The 27,238-nt window shown below is 44.5% G+C and overlaps 1 protein-coding gene across 2 annotated transcripts in view; it reads left to right on the top strand.

Moving 5' to 3' along the window:
- The window catches only part of LOC122563748 (mitogen-activated protein kinase kinase kinase 5-like), a 167,369-nt gene that overhangs the window by 6,978 nt on the left and 133,153 nt on the right, over window positions 1–27,238 (top strand). The window contains exons 2-3 of one of the 2 annotated variants that reach the window (XM_043717935.1): window positions 4,184–4,323; window positions 21,515–21,538. In XM_043717935.1, the coding sequence (XP_043573870.1) occupies window positions 4,184–4,323; window positions 21,515–21,538 (164 nt within the window). The remainder of the gene's footprint in view (window positions 1–4,183; window positions 4,324–21,514; window positions 21,539–27,238) is intronic. The other variant, XM_043717937.1, reaches the window with a different exon arrangement.

The following is a 27,238-nucleotide window of genomic DNA, read 5'->3' as shown; positions in this document are numbered from 1 at the left end:
CACACAATCTAATGAGCACCTTACATAGGTTCAGCACAAAGCTCTTGTACTCTATGCCTCTCTCACTGAAATCAAAATTATTCTATTATTTCTTTACAGTTCTCTTGATGAGAGGTATAGTTAGTAAGTTTGCCGATGACAACAAAATTGGAGGTGTAGTGGACAACGAAGAGTACAACAGGATCTTGATCAGGTGGGCCAATGGGCAGAGGAGTGGCAGATGCAGTTAAATTTAGATAAATGTAAGGTGCTGCATTTTAGGCAAATTAGGGCAGGACTTATACATTTAATCGTAAGGTTCTGCGGAATGTTGCTGAACAAAGTGACCTTGGAGTACGGGTTCATAGTTCCTTGAAAGTGGAGTTGCAGGTAGACAGATATAGTGAAGAACGCATTTGGTCAGTGCATTGAGAATTGGAGTTGGGAGGTTGTGGCTGTACAGAACATTGGTCAGGCCACTTTTGGAATACTCCGTTCAGTTCTGGTGTCCCTGCTAGAGGAAGGATGTTGTGAAACGTGAAAGGGTTCAGAAAAGATTTACAAGGATGTTGCCAGGGTTGGAGGGTTTGAGAAGTGGAATAGCTGGGGAATAACAAGGTCTTTTCCTCAGGTTAGGAGTCCAAAACTGGAGGGCGTAGGTTTCAGATGAGCGAGGAAAGATTTAAAAGGGACCTAAGGGGCAACCTTTTCATGCAAAGGGTGGTACGTGTATGGAATGAGCTGCCGGAGGAAGTGGTGGAGGCTGGTACAATTACAACATTTAAAAGGCATCAGGATGGGTACATGAATAGGTATTGTTGAGAGGGAAATGGGTCGGATGCTGGTAAATGGAACTGGATTAATTTAGGATACCTGGTTGGCATGGATGAGTTGGACCGAATGGTCTGTTTCCATGCTGTACACCTCTGTGACCGTATGACCTGTCCTGGTGCTTTCAATGATGCCCAGCTCTCCCTGCTCCTGCGCAACCTTTGGAACAGTACCCTTTGTTTTATTCTGTTTCTCCAGGTTTGTTTTGGTACCAAAATGTATCACCTCACATTTCTTTGCGTTGAACTTCATCTGTTACGTCTCTGCCCATTCCACCAACTTGTCTGTGTTTTTCAGTAGTTCAGCATTGTCCTAATCACACATTATAGCTCTCCCAACTTTTGTGTCAGCCACATAATTTGAGGTTGTCCTGACACACCAAGTTCTAATCAGTTACACAGACCGGGTGATGTGAATCTTCTCCCGTCTATTTCAGAGTCGTGGCTGAGTGAGAATCTGAAATAGACGGCACGGTGTGGGCGGCATGGTGGCGCAGTGGTTAGCACTGCTGCCTCACAGCGCCAGAGACCCGGGTTCAATTCCCGCCTCAGGCGACTGACTGTGTGGAGTTTGCACATTCTCACCGTGTCTGCGTGGGTTTCCTCCGGGTGCTCCGGTTTCCTCCCACAGTCCAAAGATGTGCAGGTCAGGTGAATTGGCCATGCTAAATTGCCCGCAGTGTTAGGTAAGGGGTAAACGTAGGGGTATGGGTGGTTTGCGCTTCGGCGGGGCGGTGTGGACTTGTTGGGCCGAAGGGCCTGTTTCCATACTGTAAAGTAATCTAATCTAATCTGAAATGCTTTCTTCATTCAGAATCACGGGAATCTTTCCTTGACATTAAATACTTCCTTTCTTTTAGTACGTAAGCCAAGTTAAACCACACAGTTTGTAATCGATGGTTTTAATTTCAGGTTAACCCTTCCCTTGCCTGATTTTCTAAAGAAAGAAGGTGGCTTATTTGAATAACATTCTTTATGAACTCAGCATATCCCAAAGCCCTCCATAACTAATTACATGAATTTGACGTGAGGCCTCTGTTTATTGTAAGTAATGTGGAGGCAAGAGTTCGCTCAGCAAGTTCCCACTGATTGTATTAGTGAGAAATTATTTACACTTTTGAGGTTAAGGATTCAAAGCTGAAGGGCCGAAGATGATTAGGTACCTTGAGTACTTATAGGGAAAGACTGCTAGGACACTGGTTACTTCGAAAGAATATGCATGTAAAGCTGGATTCTGCAAATAAAGTCAGTGTTAAATTAAAAGATAGGTTTCCTATTTTACCATCGAGCTTCTGAAGGGATTAACTGATGATTGATAAATATTAGATAGCCGTGAAGCTGCATGTTGTTCTTCAAAACAGTGAAGATCTGTTTGCACCCACCCGTCCCCCCATCCCGCCAGTGTACAATGAGGACAGCTATCCCGTCAGCAAGGCAATGTGTTTAGATATCTGGAATGGGACATGAATCCACAACCTCCAGAGGTCGGTGCGCTATCCTCTTAAACCTTGCCCCAGAATATCGTTGGACATGTTGTAAAATTCACTTTGTAAGATATGCAAATCTTGCATGTGCACCTGTTGTATCACTGCCTGTACTGAGCCAGACCTGTTCCCAAGATAAATGTACCTGACAGCAGCCCAGTATTTGCAAATAGCAACTCAGTACAAGTTACCTTTGTAAGGTAGACTTGAAAAGTGTGGCACGGGTAAAGCACAGCAGGTCAGGCAGCGTCCGAGGAGCAGGAGAGTCGACGTTTCAGGCATAAGCCATTCCTGATGAAGACCTTATGTCCAAAAAGCCAACTCTCCTGCTCCTCAGATACTGCCTGACTTGCTGTGCTTTTCCAGCACCACGCTTTTTGACTCTGTCTCTCCAGCATCTGCAGTCCTTACTTTCTCCTTTGTAAGGTAGATGTTGCATGGAGATCGCAAATGTAGGTCTGTCCCCTTCCTTGATGTGCTACCTTTCCCCAGCCAAATCCTTGTCATAATCAGACAGGGTGGAGCTTAATGCAATCTCCAACATCAACCCTTAAAGAACCATTACCGTATCCAGGAAATACTGTGTTGCTGTGAAATATGTGGGGACATTGCTGTATAAATTATTTTGTTTATTCTACAAGGGACATGGACATATAGCAATGATACCAGGAAAGGAAACCATTAGGATAATTTGGTGACAGGGAGCGAACTATATTACTGCTCATTGAAATAAGTGTCCAGGGTGTTTGGTGGAGATAATACAGATATCACCAACACACAGCTTTGTCTTCTGGGAGGAAGACAGTTAATGACCCATTTAGCTCGACCTACAGCTACAGTTAAACTCTGCTCACAACTGAGCTTGGGAAATAAGTTTGCTTTCAGCTCCTGAATGTCACTCAGACCATCCACCACCAACTGTTGATGGAAACATACCTCTGTCCCATCTGTGTGAGGAGCTGAGGTTGCCAAATGAGGACAGCATTAGGTTCAGTCCTGATAGTGAAGATTGTAAAATCATCAGTTTCTGACTTGAGCCAGTATCACTGTTTCCATGAGGTAGGTGTGCTGAGGTGTATTAGACTCAACTGTTTGCTGTGGTTTACTGAGCTCCTTTTGATAGTTTCCTGTCTTCTGGTGCCCATTAGTTTGGAAATATTAAGACTTTTAGACTCAAAGTATTGGCTGCAATGAATTCCTTACAGCTCTCCATGTGACTGGTGGACTGACACATTGCTACTCGGCTGCAGTCCAACAGTGAATGAGGCACCTTAGGATTTATATTTACGTAATAACTAGTTCCTAGCTTTATGTAAGTAATATCACTAACCTCTATCTTCAGAAGCTAATAATTCTTTTCCTTCAGTGAAGTTTTAGTCCTTAACCCTCTTGTCTGGACTAATCATGATTAAACCTTGAAACATAGAATATAGGAGTAGGCCATTTGGCCCTTCAAGCCTGCTCCTCCATTCAGTATGTTCATGGGCTGATCATCCAACTTAGTACCCTGTTCTCGGTTTCTCCTCATACCCTTGATCCTTTAGTTCTAAGAATTTTAAAACTTATACAATGAAACTGATCCCCACCATTAAACAGGTCTTTTATAGTTTTTTTGTTTCAAAAATCATCATTCATTGTAATCAGTTAATTAACAAATGTATTAATAAATTAATAATGATGGTATCTCAGGAGTAGGCAATTCTTCAGCTGACTGGACTGTGGGTGATCAAGGGCGTTGAGGACTGCCTTTGAGAGGTCAAAGGTTGGGGAAGCAATAAAATGAGGGAAAACAATGGACAAGTATGTATCCTTTAACTAAAAGAATGTAGTTTAACCTCGGTGCAATGCTGATCTGATTTCTAAGCATTCCGTCTTTGGTGTTATCTCCAGATATCGCAGTGGTGGAGATGTCTGACCCTTACTGTCAACCTTCACTCTTTTATCATCTTGGGGTACGGGAGAGTTTCAGCATGACGAACAACGTGGTCCTTTGCTGTGACAGCAACCTTACATCACTGCAGTCACTACAGGTAAGAGCGGCCTTCCACCTCAAACCACTCGTGCTGCAATCGCTGCTGTGTTTTATCAGTGTGCTTTAGGTGTGTGCTGAACTCATAGATTGGGGGCTGAGGGACAACTGGCGAAAGGCGAAAGATGCTCTTTGTTAGGGCATCTCAACAACTGTCCACTTGTGCCTTGAGGACAAGGGGAACTGCAAACAGCAGGAACAATGAGCTTTGTTGGAAAAGAAGGTGGAAAATCCAGCCATTTACTTGGGATAGGATTCCTCCTTGCTTTCTTGGTTTCTTTAGCAGGTTAGGTTAGAAAGGCCTGTGCGAAACATATTTGAAGCTCTGCTGTCTGGTCCTCAGTGTAGTTGAATGACGAGCATTGGACATAGGCAATGTGGTGTCTGAAATTCTTTTATCTGTCATGGGCCAATCCACACTTAGGTTCAGTTTGTGTTGTGTGTGGTTATGGCACAACCATTCTCCCTCTCGAAAGGCTGACTGTTTATTTGTCGGTGGAAGACTGCTTCTCCTGTACCATACTTCTCAATAGCATCATCAGCTCCTGACTTGTGCTCAGACCCCTGTGTGAATCCTTCCAAGTTAAAGATCACACAACACCAGGTTATAGTCCAACAGGTTTATTTGGAATCACTAGCTTTCGGAGAGCTGCTTCTTCTTCAGGTGGTGTGGAACAGAGTGATAAGACACAGACTTTATAACAACAGGAATGCAATGTCATGGAATGTAATATTAAACAAATTTAGTTTATGTCTTCCATCTTTTAGAATGACCATGTTAGTTTCAGTTCTTTCATATGTAAAATTACACTCTCAGGATAGCTTTTAACAATAGGTGTCATCTCAGCTCAGGTAATGCATTAAAGGTGTGAAGTTAAAGTCTGCCTGTGTCCCAATGTTAGGTCAGACTGATGTTATTTCTAAAGTGGGAGTTACAGAACCTTACATGGAAAAACTGCATAAATCCATGTAAGATTCTGTAACTCTGACTTTAGAAAGCTAGTGATTCCAGAAAAACCTGTTGGACTATAACCTGGTATTGTGTGATTTTTAACTTTGTCCACCCAGTCCAACACTGGAATCTCCAAATCATGAATCCTTCCAGGCCACTTTCAGTCCAGTCCACCTCATGGCTCAAAGTCTAGCCAATTCGAAGTGTGTATGTGTGTGTGTGTCGTGGGTGTGTGTGTGTCATGTGTATGTACCATGGTGCATTATCCCTCACACAATCTCTCAGTTGGCCCATTCACTGTCCTCCAGTGACCTTCCCAATGTTGTGCTCCTCAATGGGCTTGCCCTCATCAACTTTCAGCCGTGCTGTAGCCAGTTAATTTCCTATAACGCCTTCTCTACTGCCCATGTTTCCATTATTCCGACATTCTATCTTTAGTCCCATCCGTTTCTTAATTTTTTGCGGAACGAAACGCACAAATATACAAGCAACAGTAGGCCATTCGGCCCATCAAGCCTGCCATTCAGTAAGCTCATAGCCAATCTGATGTTAATCTCAACTCTACGTTCCAGCATACCCCCAATAATGTTTCAGCTCCTTAGTCATCAAGGATCTAAGAATCTCTGCCTTAAAAATATTCAAAAATGCTGCATCCACTGTCTTTGCGGAAGGGAATTCCAAAGACTCATAACTAACCAGACACGCCAAACTTCCATGCACATGGTAGTCAGCATTGGCACGTTGATCACGACAATGACATCCACTTCTGGGAGTTGCTCCTGTGCACAGGACTCGGAGGCCGACGCAGCTGGTAAGAAAATTAGGGGGATCACTATAAAGAAAACAATGTTTCCTCATGTCTGTCTTAAGTGGGTGCCCCTTTACTTTTAAACTATTACTCCAAGTTCTCGATTCTCCCACAAGAGGAACCCACACTTCCCAAATCTACCTGATCAAGTCCCCCCTGGATCTTGTAGGTTTGAACTCAGTCACCTCTGACTGTTCCAAACTCCAGAGGATATGGACCTAAACTGTCCAACCCTTCCCTGTAAGGCAGTCTGCTCGTTCCAAATACTAGTCTTGTAAACAAACAGAAATTGCTGGAGAAACTCAGCAGGCAGCATCTGCGGAGAGAAAGCAGGGTTAACGTTTCAAGTCCAGTGAACCCTTCAACAGATCTACCCGAATCTGCCTGATTACAGTAAACTTATCCAAGGGCTCGGTTATAATGTTTATTAAACTTCTCTGAACTGCTTGCAATGAGAGTTAACATTAAGTACGGTGGGCAGTACTGCACGCAGTACTCCATATGAGGTCTCACCAATGCCCTGTATAACTAAACCATAACCTCCCTGCTTGTACTCAATTCCTCTCACAATATAACATAACGTTCTATTAGCCTTCCTGATGACTGGCAGCACCTACATACTAATCTTATGCAGTTCATATACCAGGACACCCAGATCTTTCTGCATCTCAGGCTTGTGTAAGCTCTCACCATTTAGATTATACGCTTTTTATTTTTTTCTGTCAAAATTCTATCATTTTTATATTTTCTCACATTGTATTCTATTTGCCAATTAATGATTGGATAATTCTTCTTTTAAGAGAAGGAGAACAAAACTGTATTGACCTGAACTCCAAGGAGAACTCTCCCAGCTGTTCCCTTTGAATAGTGGAATCTTAATGTCTTCCTCAGTAATGTGTTGGTTTGTCAGCTATGTTTATGTTCTCAAGTCTGTGGTGTGGATATGACCTTCTGCGGAAGGCAAGAATGCTTCTTGCTGAAGCACAGCTACTTGTACACTGAAGATGCCAACCGTCTCTTCTTCAACCTGGGGCTGCGTGAGTAATGCTACTCTTAAAACAAAATCAATGTGGGTCTGTCCTCCCCCCTTTCTTGGCATCTTACCCACGCTGAGGAGACTGCTTACATCATCATCAGTGTTACTCTAAAATTTCTTCCCTGCACTGGGCAGTTTAAATCATGGATCTCCGTGACTCAGTGCCATAGTAAACATACTTCTAAAATTTTCAGGAAGTGTAGAATATGTAACTGGCATTTTGTGGTCAAGCTGTCTGTGGATATTGATAAAAGTTAATGTTCAGCCCAGTATGTAAGCCTTGACTCAATGAAAAAACACCCTGCTCTGATTCAGAAAATATGGGTTCATAACCCACCACATAATGTAGAAGGACATACCAGTGCTATAGAGGTTTTTTGTCTGTCTGTCTGTCTCTCTCTCATCAGCTCTCTTGGAGAGACATGAAGTGCAGGGAAACTGTGTCTGATATATTGTTTTCTCAAATATTGTCATAAGAGTCGTGAGGATGTACAGCATGTAGGTCGACTCTTCGGTCCAACTCGTCCATGCCGATCAGATATCCTAAACTAATTTAGTCCCATTTGGCAGCACTTGGCCCACATCCATCTAAATCCTTCCTAATCATATACCCATCCAGATGCCTTTTCAATATTGTAATTGTACCAGCCTCCACTACCTCCTCTGGCAGCTCATTCCATACACATACCATCCTTTCCATGAAAAGTTGTCCCTAAGGACCCTTTTATATCTTTCCCTTCCCACCCTAAACCTATGCCCTCCAGTTCCCACCCCAGGGAAAAGATCTTGCCTATTTATCCTATCCATGCCCTTCATGATTTTAAGAACCTCTACCATGTCACCCCTCAGCCTCCAACGCTCCAGGGAAAACAGCCCCGGCCTATTCAACCTCTCTCTACAGCTCAAATCCTCCAACCCTGCCAACATCGTTGTAAATCTTTTCTGAACCCTTTCAAGTTATACAACATCTTTCAATAGCAGGGAGAATAGAACTGCACACAATATTCCAAGAGTTGCCTAATCAATGTTCTGTATAGCTGCAACATGATCTCCTAACTCCTATAATCAGTGCACTGACCAATAAAGGCAAGTATACCAAACTCCTTCTTCACTATTCTATCTACTTGTGAACTATGAACCTACACTCCAAGGTCTCTTTGTTCAGCAATACTCCCCAGGACCTTCCCATTAAGTGTATAAGTCCTGTCCTGAATAACCTTTCTAAAATGCAGCCCCTCACATTTATCTAATCTAACCTCCATCTGCCACTCCTTGGCCCATTGACCCATCTGATCAAGATCCCATTGTACTCTGAGGTAACCTTTTTCACTATCCTCTACACCTCCAATTTTGGTGTCATCTGCAAATTTACTAACTTTGTTCACATCCACATCGTTTATATAAATGTCGAAAAACAGTGGACTCAGCACCGATCCTGGTCATATGTCTTCAGTCTGAAAAGCAACCCTCCACCACCACCACCCTCTGTCTTCTACCTTTGAGCCAGTTCTGTTTCCAAATGGCTAGTTCTCCCTGTGTTCCATGAGATCTAACCTTGCTAACTAGTCTACCATGAGGAATTTTGTTGAATGCCTGACTGAAGTCCATATAGAGCACGTCCACCGCTCTGCCCTCATCAGTCCTCATTGTTACTTCTTCAAAAAACTCAATCATAGAGACATGATTTCCCACACACAAAGCCATTTTGACTATCCCTAATCAATCCATGCCATTCCAAATACATGCAAATTCTATCCCTCAGAATTCCCTCCAACAACTTACCCACCACCGATGTTACCAGTCTATAGTTCCCTGGCTTGTCCTTTCTTAATCAGTGGCACCACGTTAGCCATCCTCCAGTCTTCCAGCACCTCACCTGTGACTATCGATGATGGGATTATCTCAGCAAGGGACCCTGCAATCACTTGATTAGCTTTGCACAGAGTTCTAGGGTACACCTGATCAGGTCCTGGGGATTTATAGCTAGAAAAGCGCAGCAGGTCAGGCAGCATCCAAGGAGAAGGAGAATCGACGTTTGGGGCATAAGGAAGAAGGTCTTATTCTGGCGGCAGTCTGAACAATCTGTTGTGTTGGACACCAGACAAGGTGACAGATCTAGAGCTGAAATGAAGACATCCAAGGGAAAGGGAGCAAAGCAGGCAGGGCAATCCCCATTCCTGAAGAAGGGCTTATGCCCGAAACGTCGATTCGCCTGCTCCTTGGATACTGCCTGACCTGCCACGCTTTTCCAGCAACACATTTTCAGCTCTGATCTCCAGCATCTGCAGTCCTCACTTTCAATCCCCTATTATATCAGGCACACTCGCAGCCGTTACTTCGACTCCCGTGGCGATGGCCTGAGGTTGAGTGGAGTAACAGCATTTACTCGTGGAGTTCGCAAAACTCCATGAGAAAATCGAGTGAGCGGTGGAACCAATAACTGCCACACTGACGAAGCATGAGCAGGAGATTCGGGCCTTGGATCAGCACGTGGAAGTGGTGGAACAGAGGACCGCGGCCTCCGAGGCTGCGACAGAGAGCTCCAAGGGGCGGGTCCAAACCTTGGAAGGCCAGGTTCAGGCGCCTGCTGGAACAAGGAGACGAACTCGAAAATCAAGGTCAGAGAAACAAATCTGCGGATCGTGGGCTTACCTGAGTGTGAAGAAGGTGAAAACCTTACTGATTTTCTCAAGAGATGGCTTCCGGAGTTGCTGGGGCTGGAGATTGAGTCGGGCCGGGTGAGTGTGGAGAGCACCCACTGGATCGTGATGCGCAGGTCTGGGCCGGCCCAGCATCCCTGCCGGATCCTAGGGCCACTCCAGCACTTAATAAAAGCAATTAATAATCGAAGCAGCTAGAAGACTGGGAGGAGATCCCTAGGCTTTGGTTTATTAAGGTTCGAGTGGTGCTGGAAAAGCACAGCAGTTCAGGCAGCATCTGAGGAGCAGTAAAATCCATGTTTTGGGCAAAAGCCCTTCATCAGGAATACAGATAAGTTGGATCTCTCCACCCTTCAGGCTCTCTGCCTGTATTCCTGATGAAGGGCTTTTGCCCGAAACGTGGATTTTACTGCTCCTCGGATGCTGCCTTATCTGCTGAGCTCTTCCAACACCACTAATCCAGAATCTGGTTTCCAGCGTCTGCTGTCATTATTTTTACCTTATTAAGGTTCGAGGATAATGTTTTTTTTCATGAGCTTTCTGGGGTCATACGTAAGAAAAGGAACACCTTTGATGATGTAACGAAAAAGTTAAGAGATTTAAACATTCAGTACTTTCTGAGGTACTCGGCAGTGCTACGTTTCAATTATGGGGGAGCTGTCTACAGCTTCAACACGGTGGAAAAAGTAAAAGAATGTTTGAACTTGCTGAAATGATAGACTTTGGCCAAGGGGAAAGGAGGAAACCATGCGGACAATTGCATAAAATATGTTTTTTTTAATCTTCCCTCTCTTTGTTCTTTTCCCTTTTGGGGTCTCCAGCATTATAGGCTTGGTGTAAAGACCGGTATGTTTTATATTGTATCTGTTTGGTGGTTATTACTTATTCTGTTCTGTTTTGTGAGGTGAGGGGTGGTTACTCCTTTGGTGTAAAGATGTGTGGGGTTGGGATGTGGAGGGGGGAGTTGGAGGGGAGGGCCTCCGTTGTTAAAATGTAGGAGTGTAAATAATAGGCTTTTTTTCCCATTGCTTGGGTTTGGAGTGTGGTCTTAACTGGAAGGTGCTAGGATGATTGGGAGTGAATGGCCCCTATGGACAAAGGAGAGAGATCTCTGGAGATTTGTGTTTTTTGTGTTTATTTGTTTAAGTTAGGAATAGAGATTAATTTTTTAGTTTTAGTAGTTTTGGTAGTGTTTGTAGGAGTAGTTTTTAGATTTGATAAAGTCTGTTTTTTCTCCACACTGAATGGGCTTCTTCCTCTTGGGGGACTGCGGGCTGTGATGTGTGGTCATGGCTAGTGATCTGTTCAGGTGGTGCACCTGGACCATAAAGGGGAGCCATTCCCCCATTAAAAGGAAAAAGGTTCTCTCAAATCTTAGGAAGGAAAAGGTTGACATCACTCTAATGCAAGAGACACATCTGACTGATGGGGAACATCTGGAGTTACAGCAGTCGGGATATGATAGGGTATTCTTCTCCTCCTTTAACTCCAAAAGCAGAGGAGTGGCGTACCTGGTATGAAGGAACCTCCCATTTCAGGTGACAGATCAAACCAAGGATGGGTATGGATGGTTTGTCATTCTCAAGGCTCTGGTGCACGGAGAAGAGTATGGCATCCTGAACGTTTACTGTTCCTGGGCACATCCTCTCAAGTCTTTATTTGATGCAGTCTCTAAATTAATGGCTCTTGGGGTGCCCCGTACGATTATAGGAGGAGACTTTAATTGTCTCGTGGACCCTGGGGTAGACAGGATGCCAGGGCTGTCAGGTACACCTCTGCAGGCTAGACAGTTAGTGGACTTGTGTGAGGAGCTGAGGCTAGTGGATGTCTGGAGGTGCCTCCACCTGAATGGGAGGGACTTTACCTTCTATTCCAACCCACAAAGTGTCGCACAAGAATCGACATGTTCATGTTCCATCAGTTTGTTTGGACTTGGTGTTGGCCTGCAGGATTGTGAGCATAACTATTACGGACCATGTGGCAGTTTATTTAGATGTTAAGGCGAAAGGTAGGGGAGTAGGCACATGACACTGGTGCATGGATCCATTTCTGTTGAAGGATGACAACTTTATACAATGTATTACAAGGGAATTTAGGGCTTTTTGGGATATCAGTCAGGGTGCGGCCAGTAATCCGTCAATGCTCCAGGAGACCACCAAAGCGTTCTTAACGGGTATGATTATTTCATGCTCGACAATGAGAAGGAGGCAGAGAGGAGAGCAGCAATTGATGCTCAAGGCCTGGCTGAAGGCAACTGAATCGGCATGTTACACCATACCATCGTGGTCAAATTGTAACAGGTCACGGTTCTCCGGGCTGCTCAGGACTCAGCGCTCACACAAGCGGCGAAGAGAGGGGACTCCTTTGCAAAGCAAAAGTGGTTTGAGTATGGGGATAGGCCAGGCAATTGGCTTATCTGGCCAGGAGGAAAGGTGCTGTGCAGTCCATTGTGTCTATCAAGGAAAGAACTGGTAATGTCACTCGTGCACTGAGGAAGATCAATGCCAGATTCTGGGAGTTCTATGCAGAGCTATACCGGTCGGAAGGCTGTGGGGATGGAGAAGTGAGAATGGAATCCTTTTTTGAAAAGTTGGACCTCCCTGGAATAAACGCAGATCAGGCCTCCCTTTTAAATGGACCCCTGACAGTACAGGAGGTGCAAGAGGCAGTAAGGCAGCTCCTAGGTGGGTTGCTGAGTGAATTTTACAAGGAGTTCATACAGATGTTAGGTGAATCACTGCTGAAGCTGTAGAGTCATTCGTATAGGAGGAGAAAGTGAGGACTGCAAATGCTGGAGATCAGAGCTGAAAATGTGTTGCTGGAAAAGCGCAGCAGGTCAGGCAGCATCCAAGAAGGCGGTGCTGAGTTCGAGGGATTTGACTGAGACAAGGTGGGGGGAAGGGAAATGAGCAAACTGGAGAAATCTGCATTCATCCCTTGTGGTTGGAGGGTTCCTAGGCGGAAGATGAGGCGCTCTTCCTCCAGCCGTCGTGTTGCCATGGTTTGGCGATGGAGGAGTCCAAGGACCTCTCAGGACTGCCTTCTGCCCTCTCTTAGGGAGGCTAATATCTCCCTTATTTTAAAGAAAGGGCAAGACCTGGAGGAGTGTGCTTCATACAGACCTATCTCGTTGTTGAATGTGGATTTTAAAATCCTAACAAAGGTGTTGGCTCTGAGGTTGGAGAAGGTGCTGCCCGTTGTTATAAAAGAGGACCAGACAGGTTTTATCAAGGCTGCAGCTCCTCCAACAATATCAGGTGGGTGTTGAATATAGTGCAAATATGTCAGCAGAGAATGATTCCGGGTTTGGTGGCCTACCTGGAGGCAGAAAAGGCTTTTGATCAGGTGGAATGGTCGTATCTCTTTGCTGTTCTAGATTGTTTTGGTCTGGGAGAGGCCTTTGCCAGGTGGGGGTGGCAGTGTTATACAGAGACCCCAAGGCAGCGGTTATCATGAGTGGGGTTAAATTGAGTAATTTTGGTTTGGATGTTCCTGTCACCGCTGCTGTTTACCTTGGTACTTGAACCATTTTGGAGGCTATCCAAAATGACCCTGAAATAATGGCACCGAAGGTGGGAGTTGGGGAACACATAATCACTCTCTATGCGGACAACGTCCTTCTGTTTTTGGCTAACCCTGAAAAGTCCATATCCCGGCTAATACAAAACAGTAAATTATTCAGCAGCTTTTTGGGACACCAGATAAATTTCACAAAATCAGAAGTCATGCACGTGGGGGATTGGTGGAAGGACTGAAGCTGAAGGACAGAATGGAGTTTCCTTTTGGATGGCCACAGAAATGTTTTCTCTATCTGGGAATTTTTATTACCCTTTCCTTCTGGCACCTGTACGGAGCTAACTTTGTGCAGCTGTTTGAGAGGATAAAGTAGGACTTGCAGTGATGGGAGGGACTACCCATATCATGGCTAGGCTGTATAGCCTCGATTAAAATGAATGCTCTTCCTCGGTTGTTATATCCTATGAGGATACTCCCATTGTTATTACCCCAACAGATGCTGTGGAGGTTTGCTGGATGGCTTGGATCATTTATTTGGTACATGGGCGACACTAATTAAATTTACCAAGTTGCAACTTCTGCAGGTTTTTGGGGGAGGGTGGACCTCCCAGATCTGAAGAGATACCAAATAGGTGCCCTGCTGTCATATGTAGGTGAACGGGTGTGCAGTGACTCAAAGTCGATATGGCTTGATGTAGAGGCCTCGCAGGCGGGATGTCCCCTCATCAACTTACTGTTCATGGATAAGATGAGATCTGTAGTTGAGCACTGTGAGAGTTCGATTATCATCAATACAGTGAAAGCATGGAGGATAATGCTACAGGGTGAGGGCAAATTGCTTAAGACTTCACTGTTGTCGGAGAATTGAGCCCAATGGATCAGAGACCACAAACAAGGATCGTAGTGAAATTGTCAAGCGGTTTATTACACAAGGTGATATCGCGGAAGAGAGATTAACCAGGCTGACACAGAACAGGTTCTCTACACAGATGGCCAAATGCTCTTCCCTGAACAGAAGTGTAGGCATATTTTTATAGGGGTACAACACAAAAGTGATAATTGTAAAGCAGTTACAGTACAATGGTGAAAATTGTGAAGAGATTAAAACAAGAATAAACAGAACGGAAATTAATCAAGAGTCTGGCAGTAGCAATTCATTTGTAATTGACACAGGAGATTCCAGTCATCTCCGTGAGTGGGTGAGAATGTCTTCTGGAGAATTCTTCATTGTATTTCCCATCCGCGTGAATATGTGTAAATGTTCCTTCTCCTGGTGTCCAGGTGTGTCCATTGTGTTCCTCCTGGGAGCGAAGTCTTCTGGGGCCTCTTGGTCTGCCTCTTTGTTTATGCAGTATCAGTTTCAATGGGAAAGGAGCCCGCCCTGAGGGTGTTGGGACTGCAGTGCTAATCTGGGCTGGGAGCTGATTGTGAAAATCAGGGAGTGTATTCTCTGGTCTCGGAAGGGATTTGGTCATGTCCGGTTTTTATGTTGGCCTGTTTGGTCAAGGCTGGAGCACTCTGGGTAGTTTGTGTATATGTTGGCAGGCTTAATTTCTGTGTTTTGCAGGCCAACTTCAGAGTTTTTTATGTTGCCATGCTGTGGGTGAGCAGGGTGGGAGGACTTTTCCCACACCGTTCACCCTGTTTGTGAGACCCCCAGGATTTAGACCGGGGTCAATGGACTCTGGCTTCAGAGCATGGGAGGGTAAAGGAATCTCCAGTCTGGGAGATTTATTTGAGGGAGAGGTCTTGATGTCTTTCGGCCAATTAGGTCAGAAATATGGAATCCAGAATAGGGACCTTTTCTGATATTTCCAGGTCAGGGATTACATACAGAAGAAGACCATGTTCTTGAGCCAGCCCTACAACTCGGGTATCGAACAAAGAGTACTCCGATGTGGGGGCACTCTCTCAGTTAGCACCATATAACATCTGCAGGGAGGGAATGACTTGGGGAACATGGAGAGACTGCATGAGATTTGGAGTCAGGAGCTAGGGGAAGGAATCTCATCGGAAACATGGAGGATATATGGGGAATGTAAAGAAAATTTCAATATGCAATAAGGCACAAGCGATGCAATTGAAGATCCTCCACGGGGCCCATATGGTGCCAGAGGTTAGCAAATTTTAAGAAAGGATCTTCCCCGAAATGTTCAAAATGTAAAAACAGTACTGGCACCCTTACACATTGCTTTTGGTCCTGATACAAGATCTGCAGGTACTGGGGGGCCATAGTGAATGAACTGAAGAGGATCCTGGGAATGGAAGTTAGGGAGGATCCAGTGTCCCTCTTTTTGGGACGAGCGAATCTTCCCTCTTTGGGTGAGCACGGGAAGGGGTTATTCAATTCTTACGCACTGTGCGAAGAAGAACATTCTAATGAATTGGATATCAGAAAAGCCTCCAGGTCTTGCAGGGTGGCACAGACATGTGTGGAGCACGTCCCTCAAGATTACCTGACAAGTATGTGCGCCATGGAATGGAGCAATTTTATAAGACATGGCGGCCCTTTCTAAATTACATTGACATGGATCTGTTGATGGTACTGATTAGGGCCTTTATATACCCACGAGGGCCGTATATGGTGGTCCGAGGACCCCGGTGGGGGGGAAGGCCCAGTAAATAGTGGTATAATAACTGGTGCTCCTGTGAACGGGACCCTTGATGGAGGTGCGGTGAGTGGAGTAATATAATGTAGTACAACGTAGTATAATTTTAGTAGATTGTAATTTAACTTAATGTTATTTTATTTAATTTGAGTTTATGCTAATTTGGGTTAAGTTAAGTAAATATGAGATGACTGTATCTTTGAGGAGAAAGTGAGGTCTGCAGATGCTGGAGATCAGAGCTGAAAATGTGTTGCTGGAAAAGCGCAGCAGGTCAGGCAGCATCCAGGGAACAGGAGAATCGATGTTTCAGGCATAAGCCCTTCTTCAGGAATTCCTGACCTGCGCTTTTCCAGCAACACATTTTCAGCTTCATGACTGTATCTTGAAGAATAATAGGCAGTTTATTATCAACATTGTTGTAATATAATTAGATTAGATTCCCTACAGTGTGGAAACAGGCCCTTTGGCCCAACAAGTCCACACTGATCCTCCAAAGAGCGACCCACCCTGAGTAATGCACCTAACACTATGGGCAATTTAGCACGGCCAGTTCACCTGACCTGCATATCTTTGGACTGTGGGAGGAAACCGGAGCACCCGAAGCTCACTCACGCAGACACAGGGAGAATGTGCAAACACCACACAGACAGTCACCCGAGGTGCGAATTGAACCCATGTCCCTGGCGCTGTGAGGCAGCAATGCTAACCACTGAGCCACCTTGCCGCCCCAAATAGTATGATATTATTTCTACTTTTCTGTACTTTTGTACTTTTATAACTTTCTTTGGTTTGTTTTTTGTAAAAGCGTGATACATTTTTAAAATAAATATATACATAAAAAAACTAATAGAATTATAGTCACTGGTCCCAAAGTGCTCCCTCACTGACACCTCAGTCACCTGCCCTGCCTTATTTGCCAAGAGTAGGTCAAAATCTTCGAGGAAAAAGTGAAGACTGCAGATGCTGGAGATCAGAGCTGAAAATGTGTTGCTGGAAAAGCGCAGCAGGTCAGGCAGCATCCAAGGAACAGGAAAATCGACGTTTCGGGCGTAAGCCCTTCTTCAGGAATGAAGGTCAAGTTTTGCACCTTCTCTAGTAGGTACATCCACATACTGAATCAGAAAATGTTGTTGTACACTCTTAACAAATTCCTCTCCATCTAGACCCTTAACACTATGGCAGTCCCAGTCTATGTTTGGAAAGTTAAAATCCTCTACCATAACCACCCTATTATTCTTATAGATAACTGAGATCTCCTTACAAGTTTGTTTCACAGTTTCCCTCTGACTATTAGGGGAGGGGAGGAGGTGGGGGGGGTGTTGTTGGTGGTGGTGGTCTATAGTATAATCCTATTGAGGTGATCACCCCTTTCTTATTTCTCAATTCTATCCAAATAATGTCCCTGGAAGTATTCCCAGGAATATCCTCCCTACATATAGCCGCAATGTTATCCCTTATCAAAAATGCCACTCCCCTCCTCTCTCGCTCTCCCAACCCTGCCCCCCCACCCCCTTCTATTCTTCCTGTAGTATTTGTACCTGGAACATGAAGCAGTCAGTCCTGTCCATTCCTGAGCCATGTTTCTGTAATTGCTATGATATCCCAGTCCCATGTTCCTAACCATGCCCTGAGTTCACTTGCCTTCCCTGGAAGGCTTCTTGCATTGAAATAAGTGCAGTTTAATTTATCAGTCCTATCTCATCCTCTGCTTTGCTCCTGCCTGTCAATATGTCACATTTATTTGGCCATTATTCTGTTGGTGTTTTGTAGGACTTTGCTATACACATAGTAACTGCTTCATCTCCTATGTTATTGTCATAATGTCAGAGGAATCCAAGGTGTTTACGCTTGAACTTTTAATTGTAATGTGCTCTTAAAGGAGGTACAGCTAAAATAAATGATTGCAGATCTAAATTCAGTGAGTGGAGAGAGAAATCCTGGAATGTCACATCTGACAAGAATCTTCAGATGGATGGACTTAAAAAAAGGAGAATTGCATCGCAGATTGAACTGTGAACTCCTGGAATCTATCTCAGAGTGTGAACCCGATTGGTGAAAAGATAGTGGTCTGGCCAAGAGATTTGGTTGAACCTTCCCCTTTCAAGGATAGGCAAGAACGTGGTTAGGAACCAATTGAATCCTGGTCTGGGTGTGCTGGTGAGTTTAGGTGTTTATGTATACTATTTGGCTGTGGTATGTGTACGTAATAGCTTAGATTGGAGCATTGGTGTGCTGTGACAGTCACAATTGAAGAACCATCCGCTGGATACCCCTGCATTGCAGGTAAATTAACCTCTCACTCTAAGTGCTAGAAGCCAGCAAACCAGTCAAAAGGAAGCAGGAGAAAAGGTTTTTCTTGCTCTGAGTGTTGCCTACCAATCGCTGCCAAAAGGAAACAGGACAGAAAGATTTCAGCTAACCTAAAAAGCCATGAATATTGAAATCAACTGTTGAACTATCAAAGTTCCACTTTCGACTCCTGATAAACCACCCATAGACACCAGTCCTTGTGTTTTTTTTGGACTTGCCTCTCATTTCCAATCTGTGTATATATTGTGTTATTTTTTTCTTCTTGTGTTTTAGTAACCAATCGACTCACTTTTTCATTAGTTTAAAAATGCCTGGTTAAATTGATTTCTTTTAAAAGATAAGCTCATTCAGTGTGGGAGAAAGACATTCAAAAGGTAGGGATGTTTCAAAAATATTCTGGCCAGTCGAGAAGGTGTATAAATGAAGAAGGGGTGCTTTCCAGTAGTTTTACTATTTGGGTTATCCGACCGGAACTGTAGTAACTTGAGAACCTCATCCAGAGTTTGGTCATAATAAATTCTCATTCTAAACACATTCGCAAACAGAGGCAAATCCAAAAAGACCAAGGATCGGTGTCTATGGGTGGTTTGTCAAGAGTAGACAGTAGAAGATTGATAGTTGAACAGCTGATTTCAATATCCTTAGCTTTTTAAATTATCCATGTATCCTTTACAGGATGTGGTTGCTGCTGGCTGGGCCTGCATTTATTGCCCCTCCCTAATTGTCCTTGAGAAGGTTGTGTTGAGCTGCTGTCTTATACCACTGCGACCCACATTATCCAGGTGCTCTTTCACCTAGTGTGTAACAGCGCTGTCAGGAAGAGAGTTGCAGAATTTTGACCCAGCGATTATGAGGGAATAATAATATTCTTCCAAGTCAGGCTGATGTGACTTGCAGGTGCTGGTGTCCCCATGAACATGCTGCCCTTGTCCTTCTAGATGCTAGAGGTCGCAAGTTTGGAAGGTGGATCTTGAGGAACCTTGACGAGTTGTTTCAGTGCATTTGTAGATGGTGCACACTGCTGCTACTGTGTTAGTGGTAGAAGGAGAGGACTTTAAAGGTGGTGGATGGAGGCATCAGGAAAGCAGACTGCTTTGTTCTGGATGTTGTCAAGCTTCTTGAGTGTTGTTGGGGCTGCATTGATTGAAATAACTGGAGAATATTCTATCAAAGTCCTGAATTGTGTCTCGTAAATGGTGTACAGACATTGGGCAGACTGGAGGTGAGTTCCTCACTACAGGATTCCTAGACTCTGTCCTGCTCTGGTAGCTATTGGTCGTGAAGCACTTTGGGACCTCGTGAAGGGCACTACATAAATGCAAGTCTGTATAGAGGATTTTCAGCTCAGAATTGGATGGATACATGTAGTGTGATGATCTCAACAGTATGTTTACTCCCTATTAATGAAGTTTCCAAGATGATGAAGATATTTCTTAGAATGAACCTCCCTTCAGTTGGAGATGGGGTCCATACAATATGTTTCTGTCTTGATAATATCCCAAACAAGAGTAAATAGGCCATGACATTTCCTACGTTGCAACAGTGAATACTCTTTAAGAAATACTTGATTGGCAGCAAATATTTGGGTATCAGTTAAAGGTGCAATATAAATGTAAGTCTTTTTAAAAATTAATATATGTCATTCAGCTGTTACTTTACTCATGTTGTATGAGCAATAGTAGATCACTGGAATGACAAACACGAGAATCACTTTAGAATTGATATATTATTGGTGTGTGATGGAAATGTGTTGCTGGAAAAGCGCAGCAGGTCAGGCAGCATCTAGGGAACAGGAGAATCGACGTTTCGGGCGCTTTTCCAGCAACACATTTCCATCTCTGATCTCCAGCATCTGCAGACCTCACTTTCTCCTCATATTATTGGTGTGTAGTTGGTAATATCCTGGCTGTTGGATTTTTGTATGTTAGAGTTCTGTTCTCTGGGGACTTGGCTATTGGGTTTTTGCTATTGGTAAGCTGACTGAGACACCTCATCTTTCAGAAGGATTTCTTCTGTGGACTTCCTCCCTCACCAGGTAGCAGCACTACAAGATGCAGCCACCATATTGCTTTCACAAACCCAGGCAGTGGTGCTCTTGTGGTTAGTTCCTTGGCAATGAGCCAGGAACTCTGGGACTGAGTCCCACTGCAGAGATCAATGGCTGAAGAAGATGCTGCCAAGTTCTCTAACCTGTGCTGCTTGAGAATATCGCACCTTCCCGGCTGTAACGCTGAATTTTGTAAATGTTGTTCCTAGCATCTGCGCTTTCCTGGTTGCTCCCAACCTCCGTACTGGTATTAGTTGAGCCACCAATACCATGTGGGGAAGGATAACTCCCACAAGTCCTTAGGCAGAAGACAGGCTCTGACTTGATTAAACTTTAAATGTTAATTATATAGTGGCTACATACATTACACTTAAGAGACATGATTGTCTCTAATGAGACGTCAAGCTCCAATTGAGATAAATACACATTATTATTCTAACTGCATGGTTTTAACACCAAGAAGTGAGTGAGGTGCACACTGGAGACAGGAAGCAAAAGCAGAAATTGCTGGAAAAGCTCAGCAAGTCTGGCAACATTTTGGAAAGAAAACAGAGTTAACATTTTGGGTCCAGTAAGCCTTCTTCTGAAACATTAACTCTCATTTGTCTCCTTAGAGGCTGCCAGACCTGCTGATTTCCAGCAACTGCAGTGCTTTGGATTTTTTGTTTACTGCAGACTGGAGAACTGATATAGTACACTGAAGACTGGTTAGCTCTATCCAGTAACAGTCCTTTATACCCTGATGGATCTTATCCAGTGATATCATTTGCCCGTTGAAATCCTAAAATGTCTTCTACAACAAGAATGCCCCTAATGATTGTGAAGCAAGTTTTGAACCATATTTTATGTACAATGCAAAGAGGATCTGAATCTGAAGGTGAGAAAATCAATGGAGAGGAATATAACTGATGGTCCCTGGACAAGGGAGATTCTCTCCACTTCAACCCACGTTCCCTAAGACCTTGCTGTGATAAGTTCATGACACCTGCCTGTCACTGTATCAAACATGAGAGGATGGTCATCTTATCTTCTGGTTCTACTTGTATAGCTCCTCCTATTCCTGAAGAAGGGCTAATGCCCGAAACGTCGGTTCTCCTGTTCCCTAGATGCTGCCTGACCTGCTGCGCTTCTCCAGCAACACATTTCCATCTCTAGCTCCTCCTATGGCTAATTAACTCTATTTGATAAGATAAACACTTCTTTGAAGTCAGTTTTTTAAAATTAACCTCTGATCATTTTCTGTTTTGTTTGCAGGATATCATTTGTCAGAGAAATATGGTATGTTTTACAGGTGACTTTTAAGAATGAGCATGCTTGTTAAAGCTGTAATGTCAAATGAGGTGAAAGAACATAATGAGCAAACTGTACCTTGGACTAACTTTATGCTGGATCTAACCACATGCTGTTCCTTTCCTGCATGTCTTTAGTGGGAATGATGTGAGGGTGCTTTACCCTGTATCTAATCCTGTGTTGTCCCTTTCCTCATGTGTTTTGTGGGGATGATATGAGGGAGCTTTACTCTGTATCTAACCCCATGGAGTACCTGTCCTTGGAGTGTTTGCTCAGAGTGGTTCAGGGGGAGCTTTACCCTGTATCTAATCATGTACTGTACCTGTCTTGGGAGTGTTTGATGAAATTGGTGTAGAGGGAGCTTTACTCTGTATCTAACTCCATACTGTCCCTGTCCTGAGACTGATAGCTGGGGGACAATGTATAGGGAGCTTTACTCTGTATCTAACTGTATGTTATCCCTCTCTCCTGGGACTGTTTTGTGGAGTATAATGTAGAAAGAACTTTAGTCTGGATCTAACCCCATGCTGTCCCTGTCCTGGGACTGTTTGATGGTGTATAGTGTAGTTTGGAAGGAGCTTTACTCTGTATCTAATCCCACATTGTCTCAGTCCTGGAAGTGTTTGCTGGGTTCCTGTGGACATCTAACCTGTGTCTAATTGTCACATAGCAAGACAGATGTGGAAGGATTGGTGCAGTTTTGCGAAGGCTTTTCCTTGTTAATGTTTCATGAGAATGCATTGGGTTTCCAGATGGTGAAAAAGCTGGGTTTCCTAATGGCAAGTCCACACATTGTGTTGAGTGCGGATTCGACTGTCAGAAGGTGATGTTGAGTATGGTGAGTGCAAAGTGCTTCCCTTGCAGAGATTAAAGGGTTGGCTAAGCAAAGTTGTCCCACTCTCTCCCTCCTGCTGAATCTGCAAATGGACATTGGTGAGGCCCTAGGAGTGGGTTAGTTCTGATACAGGCTTAACCAACCACCTTGCCCCAGGTCAGACGGTATGGGGAGCTGGAAAGATAAACTGAGGAATGTGATTCAGATTTTCCAACACTGCGTCCATACAGGGTGCAGGTACAGATTACAGCTTCATTCCGATGATATCAGGTAATTCAATTGACTCTGTTGTTCTGTTTGATACTACACTCTGGAATTAATGTGGCATGTTGATGTGGGTTCTCTACATGTTAGATAGGACAGTAAATAAGTTCCCTTCCTTGGCACATGACCTTGTTTTGGCATCTCTGTTAAAACTCCAGTACTCTTCAAAGGCTGTGACATCAGCAACTACTATTTTCTCTGGACAAGATTCAACAAGCTCAGAGGTTGTTTACTGGGAGTTTCAGTCATTCTGCTAAGACATCCAGTGATAGCTGTAAGAGAATTCCACTCTGCACTGAGATTGTGTCTTGTTCAGGGTGGCAGGTGGGGCAGAGAGAGAGAGACAGAGTGAGAGAGAGGTGGAGCAGAGAGGGAATGAGAGCGGTGGGGCAGAGAGAGAATGGTGGTCAGAAAGAGTGAGTGAAATGGGACAGAAAGAAAGAGAGAATCTGCGTGGGGGGGGGGGGGGGGACAGAGAGTGGGTGAGTGAATGACGGTGGGATAGGTAGGGGTGTGGAGTGTGATCGAATTGAAGCTGTGCGTGAAAACGTGGGGCACAGAGAGAGAGCAAGAGAGAGAGAGTTGTTTCCATCCTAATTTGGATACCTGGTTTTTATTAGCTAATGAGCAGGAAGTGGGAGAGTTTAGGCTTTGAATGAGATCATTGAAAGGTGCAATGCCTCAGACTAGACAGAGATGAAGGAGTGAGTGGCAGATGTGAAATTGAGCTAAATTCCTGACTGCACTGGCTTGAAGATATCTGTCCAAGCTCCTGTGTATTAAATGTGCTGTGCCTGTGAACACACACCTCCCTCCCCACAACCTCGAGAGTGATGATGCAGTGGGTGCTGGCCAGAGAAAGGTTAAGGAACTGATTGGCAGGTGGTAAAACATTCTGTTCTTTCGAGAAGGAAGTGATGCACACAGACTTGGTGTAAAGTGGGACTGTGTGCAGGAAGTAATTTGTACAACAGGCACTTAGTAGCATGTATAGCAAGGTATTTGGAAGAATCAGTGAAGTGTTTTGAAAGCCTTGAGTCGGGTGGTATGTGTGTCGGTCTGTGCTATACGAGCTGATTCCTGTCAGGTCCTCAGACACTTTTGCTGCTGGCAATAACTCTTTCTCATATCAGCACTACTCAGTAACACATTGTTCTTCTTAAATTAACCATAGGCTGCGGTTTTCCATTTGCCAGTTATTTTTATTCATTCACAGGATGAGGGCGTTGCTGGCTAGGCCAGCATTTATTGCTCATCCCTAATTGCCCAGAAGTCAGTTAAGAGTTAACCGCATTGCTGTGGGTCTGGAGTCACATATATAGGCCAGATCAGGTAAGGATGGCAGTTTCCTTCCCTAAAGGAACCAGATGGGTTTTTCTCCAACAATTGAAAATAGATTCATCGTCAGACCCTTAATTACAGATTATTTTTGATTTCAAATGGCAGGATTCGAACCCAGCTCCCCAGAACATTACCTGGGTCTCTGGATTAACAGACCAGTGATAATACTGCTAGGCTGTCACCTCCCCTAAATTATTGCATGGGAATGGGTGTCATTTCATTGCCTTCTCCCACAATGAAAGAGCCGACAGGATCAAATGCTGAGCAGTTTTCAAAAGGACACCTGGTGAACGTTTCCCGGGATAGTTGATGAACCCACCTTCCCGCCCCATGTTGAAACTGCAGCCATTGTGGGCACAGCTGTATCTTCAAAGTCTGAGCTACACAGCAACACCTCAGACCAACAGGGGATCTATGTGACTTTTCTTGGGGTAGTGTTGTGGGGAGGCTGGGGTCAGAAGCAAGGACACGGAGGGTGGCTTTCAACCACAGATGAGGAAGCCCAACCATGTGGGGGTTCCTGCTGAAGTGGCAAGAAAGGGCTGGTACCTCCCTGGTTCTGACCCGGCTGATTATTTGCCCTTAGGCAAAGAAGTGGGCCATTAGGCCCCTCAAGTCTGTTCTACCATTCAAGGAGATCATATCTGATCTGTGACCTAACAGCATATTGCTTAGTGCCTTTGCTGAACAAAAATGTATCTGTTTCAGATTGAAAAGTAACAGCTGAACCAGCATCCTCTGCTGTTTCATGGAAAAGAGTTCCAAACATCTACCACCCTTTATGTATAGAACTGATTCCTAACATCTCTCTTGAACAGTCTGGCCCTAATTTTCAGACTATGCTCTGAGTTCTGAATCCCCAACCAGTGGAAATAATTTATCTTTATCTACCCTGTTGTTTCCTGTTAAAATCTTGAAGACTTCAATCAGATCACCCCTTAACCTTCTAAATTCTAGATGAAACCTAATTTGTATAATCTTTGCTCATAAATTAATCCCTGAAGTCATGGTATCGTTCTTGTAATCCTCTTGTAGACCCTTCATAACCGATACATCCTTCCTGAGGTGTGGTGCCCAGATCTGCACACAGCATTCCTGGGGGGGTTTTGTATAACTGCAGCTTAACCTCTTTATCCTTACACTCCTGGAGAGACTCTCTGGATGTTACTGGCATCTCATTTGCTGCTGACATCCTCAGGAGTATGTGCCAGTTCATTTGAGTTATCAGAGAGGGTGCTGCTTACCACTTGCATCATTGCCAGTGGGTGTTTAGCACACCTTGAGGGATTATCTCCTCCATCTTTGCATTGGGTTTCATCCATTGCTCACCAATCTGCCCCAGGCCACCCTCTACCTACCCCAGTCCTCTTTGTCCTGTCAGATGGTGAACTATTTCAGGCATACTGCACTGCCATTGAGCTTGCAGAGGGATTGAACATTTCCAGCCAGCACCTGGTAGCAGAGAAGGCAGTACCAGAACTTGACAGTGAGATTCCACACCAAGAAACATTTGGAAGTCCGAGGGCATCATGGGCCCTATCGTTTATCACTACACAACTCAACTCATGTCTTCTTTCCCTCTGCAAAAGTTTATGAATCTTGTCAAAGGCTTTTCTATAGTTCATATAGACAAGAATACTGTGTTCAATTCTGGTATCCTTGCTATAGGAAAGATGTTGTTAAACTTGAAAGTGTATACAAAAGATTTATAAGGACGTTGTCAGGTTTGGAGGGTTTGAGCTTAAAGGGAGAGACTGAATAGAACATAGAACAGTACAACACAGTACAGGCCCTTCAGCCCTCGATGTTGTGCCAGCCTTTAATCCTACCCTAAGATCAAACTAATCAACGTACCCTTCATTTTACTATCATCCTTGTGCCTATCCAAGAGTCGCTTAAATGTCCATAATGTATCTGACTCTACAACCCCTGCTGGCAATGCATTCCACACACCCACCACACTCTTTTTAAAGAACCTACCTCTGATATCTCCCCTACACTTCCTCCAATCACCTTAAATTATGCCCCCTTGTGATAGCCATTTCCGCCCTGGGAAGAAGTCTTAGGCTGGGGCTATTTTCTCTGGAGGGTTGGAGGCTGAGGGGTGCGTTATAGAAGTTTATAAAATCATGAGGGGCATGGATAGGATAAATAACAAAGGTCTTTTCCCCAGGGTAGGGTAATCCTAAACTAGAGGGCATAGGTTTAAGGCGAAAAGGTTTAAAAGATTTAAAAGGGACCTAAGGGGCAATGTTTTCACACAGAGGATGGTGCGTGTATGGAATGAACTGCTTGAGAAAGTGGTAGAGGCTGGTACAATTACAACATTTAAAAGGCTTCTGGATCAGTATATGCAGAGAGGGTTTAGAGGAATATGGGCCAAATGCTGGCAAATGGGACTAGATTTATTTAGAATATCTGGTCAGCGTGGATGAGTTGGACTGAGAGTCTGTTTCTGTGCTATACATCTCTATGACTGTTTCACATTTATTGCTCTGCCCTTGTCAATCCCTTCAAAAAAAAACTCAATCAAGTTTGTGAGATGAGTCTGCCAAGTCAATCAGCCATGCAGTCAGAAATCCAAGGAATCTCCTCAGAATATGACGTACCTTAATGGATGTTAATGATCTGGTTGTCTTTCATACTGACCACTAGTCCCTGGGGCTCATTGACATGACGTGATTACCTGTGTCCATGGTCGCTGGTGAAATGTTGGCAAGTACATTGGTTCCCATCTCCATGGCACAACTTACTGAGTTGTGAGATGGGAACAGTGCCTTCCTGCTGCTCCAGCTCTGTGACTGGGCTGTATTCCTGACAGTGGTTCTCCTGGCTATGGGCACCATTCCACACGACCCAGGCCACTCCTACACACCCTAACAGCACCTGAGCTGTCTACACATCCCTCAGTTCCAGTGCTGCTACCAACAAGGTCCACCACCCAAATGTCACATGTGTTCTCAGTATCTGTCCCAATCACTGACCTTGTGATGGAGCCCCTCCCCCACCCAATGAGGAGATGCTGCTAGCTGGCTGAGAGCCGCCATCTTTAGCAACCAGCTGAGGGTGGCATTGTACAGTGCAGGTTCCTGATCCCATTGCATCTGCTTTTAGCTGAAGCAGCCAGCTGTCTCTGTGTGAGACTCACTCTGCTCCCTCACTGCCTGTGCTGAGGTGCTCAACTCCCATCAGAGACACCACCCAAACCCAGTGGCTGAAGGCTAAGCCATTCCGATCAGACGTGGTGG

The sequence above is a fragment of the Chiloscyllium plagiosum genome, chromosome 27 (assembly GCF_004010195.1).
Source record: "Chiloscyllium plagiosum isolate BGI_BamShark_2017 chromosome 27, ASM401019v2, whole genome shotgun sequence".
NCBI lineage: Eukaryota > Metazoa > Chordata > Chondrichthyes > Orectolobiformes > Hemiscylliidae > Chiloscyllium > Chiloscyllium plagiosum.
This window is presented reverse-complemented; position numbering and strand designations above follow the sequence as displayed.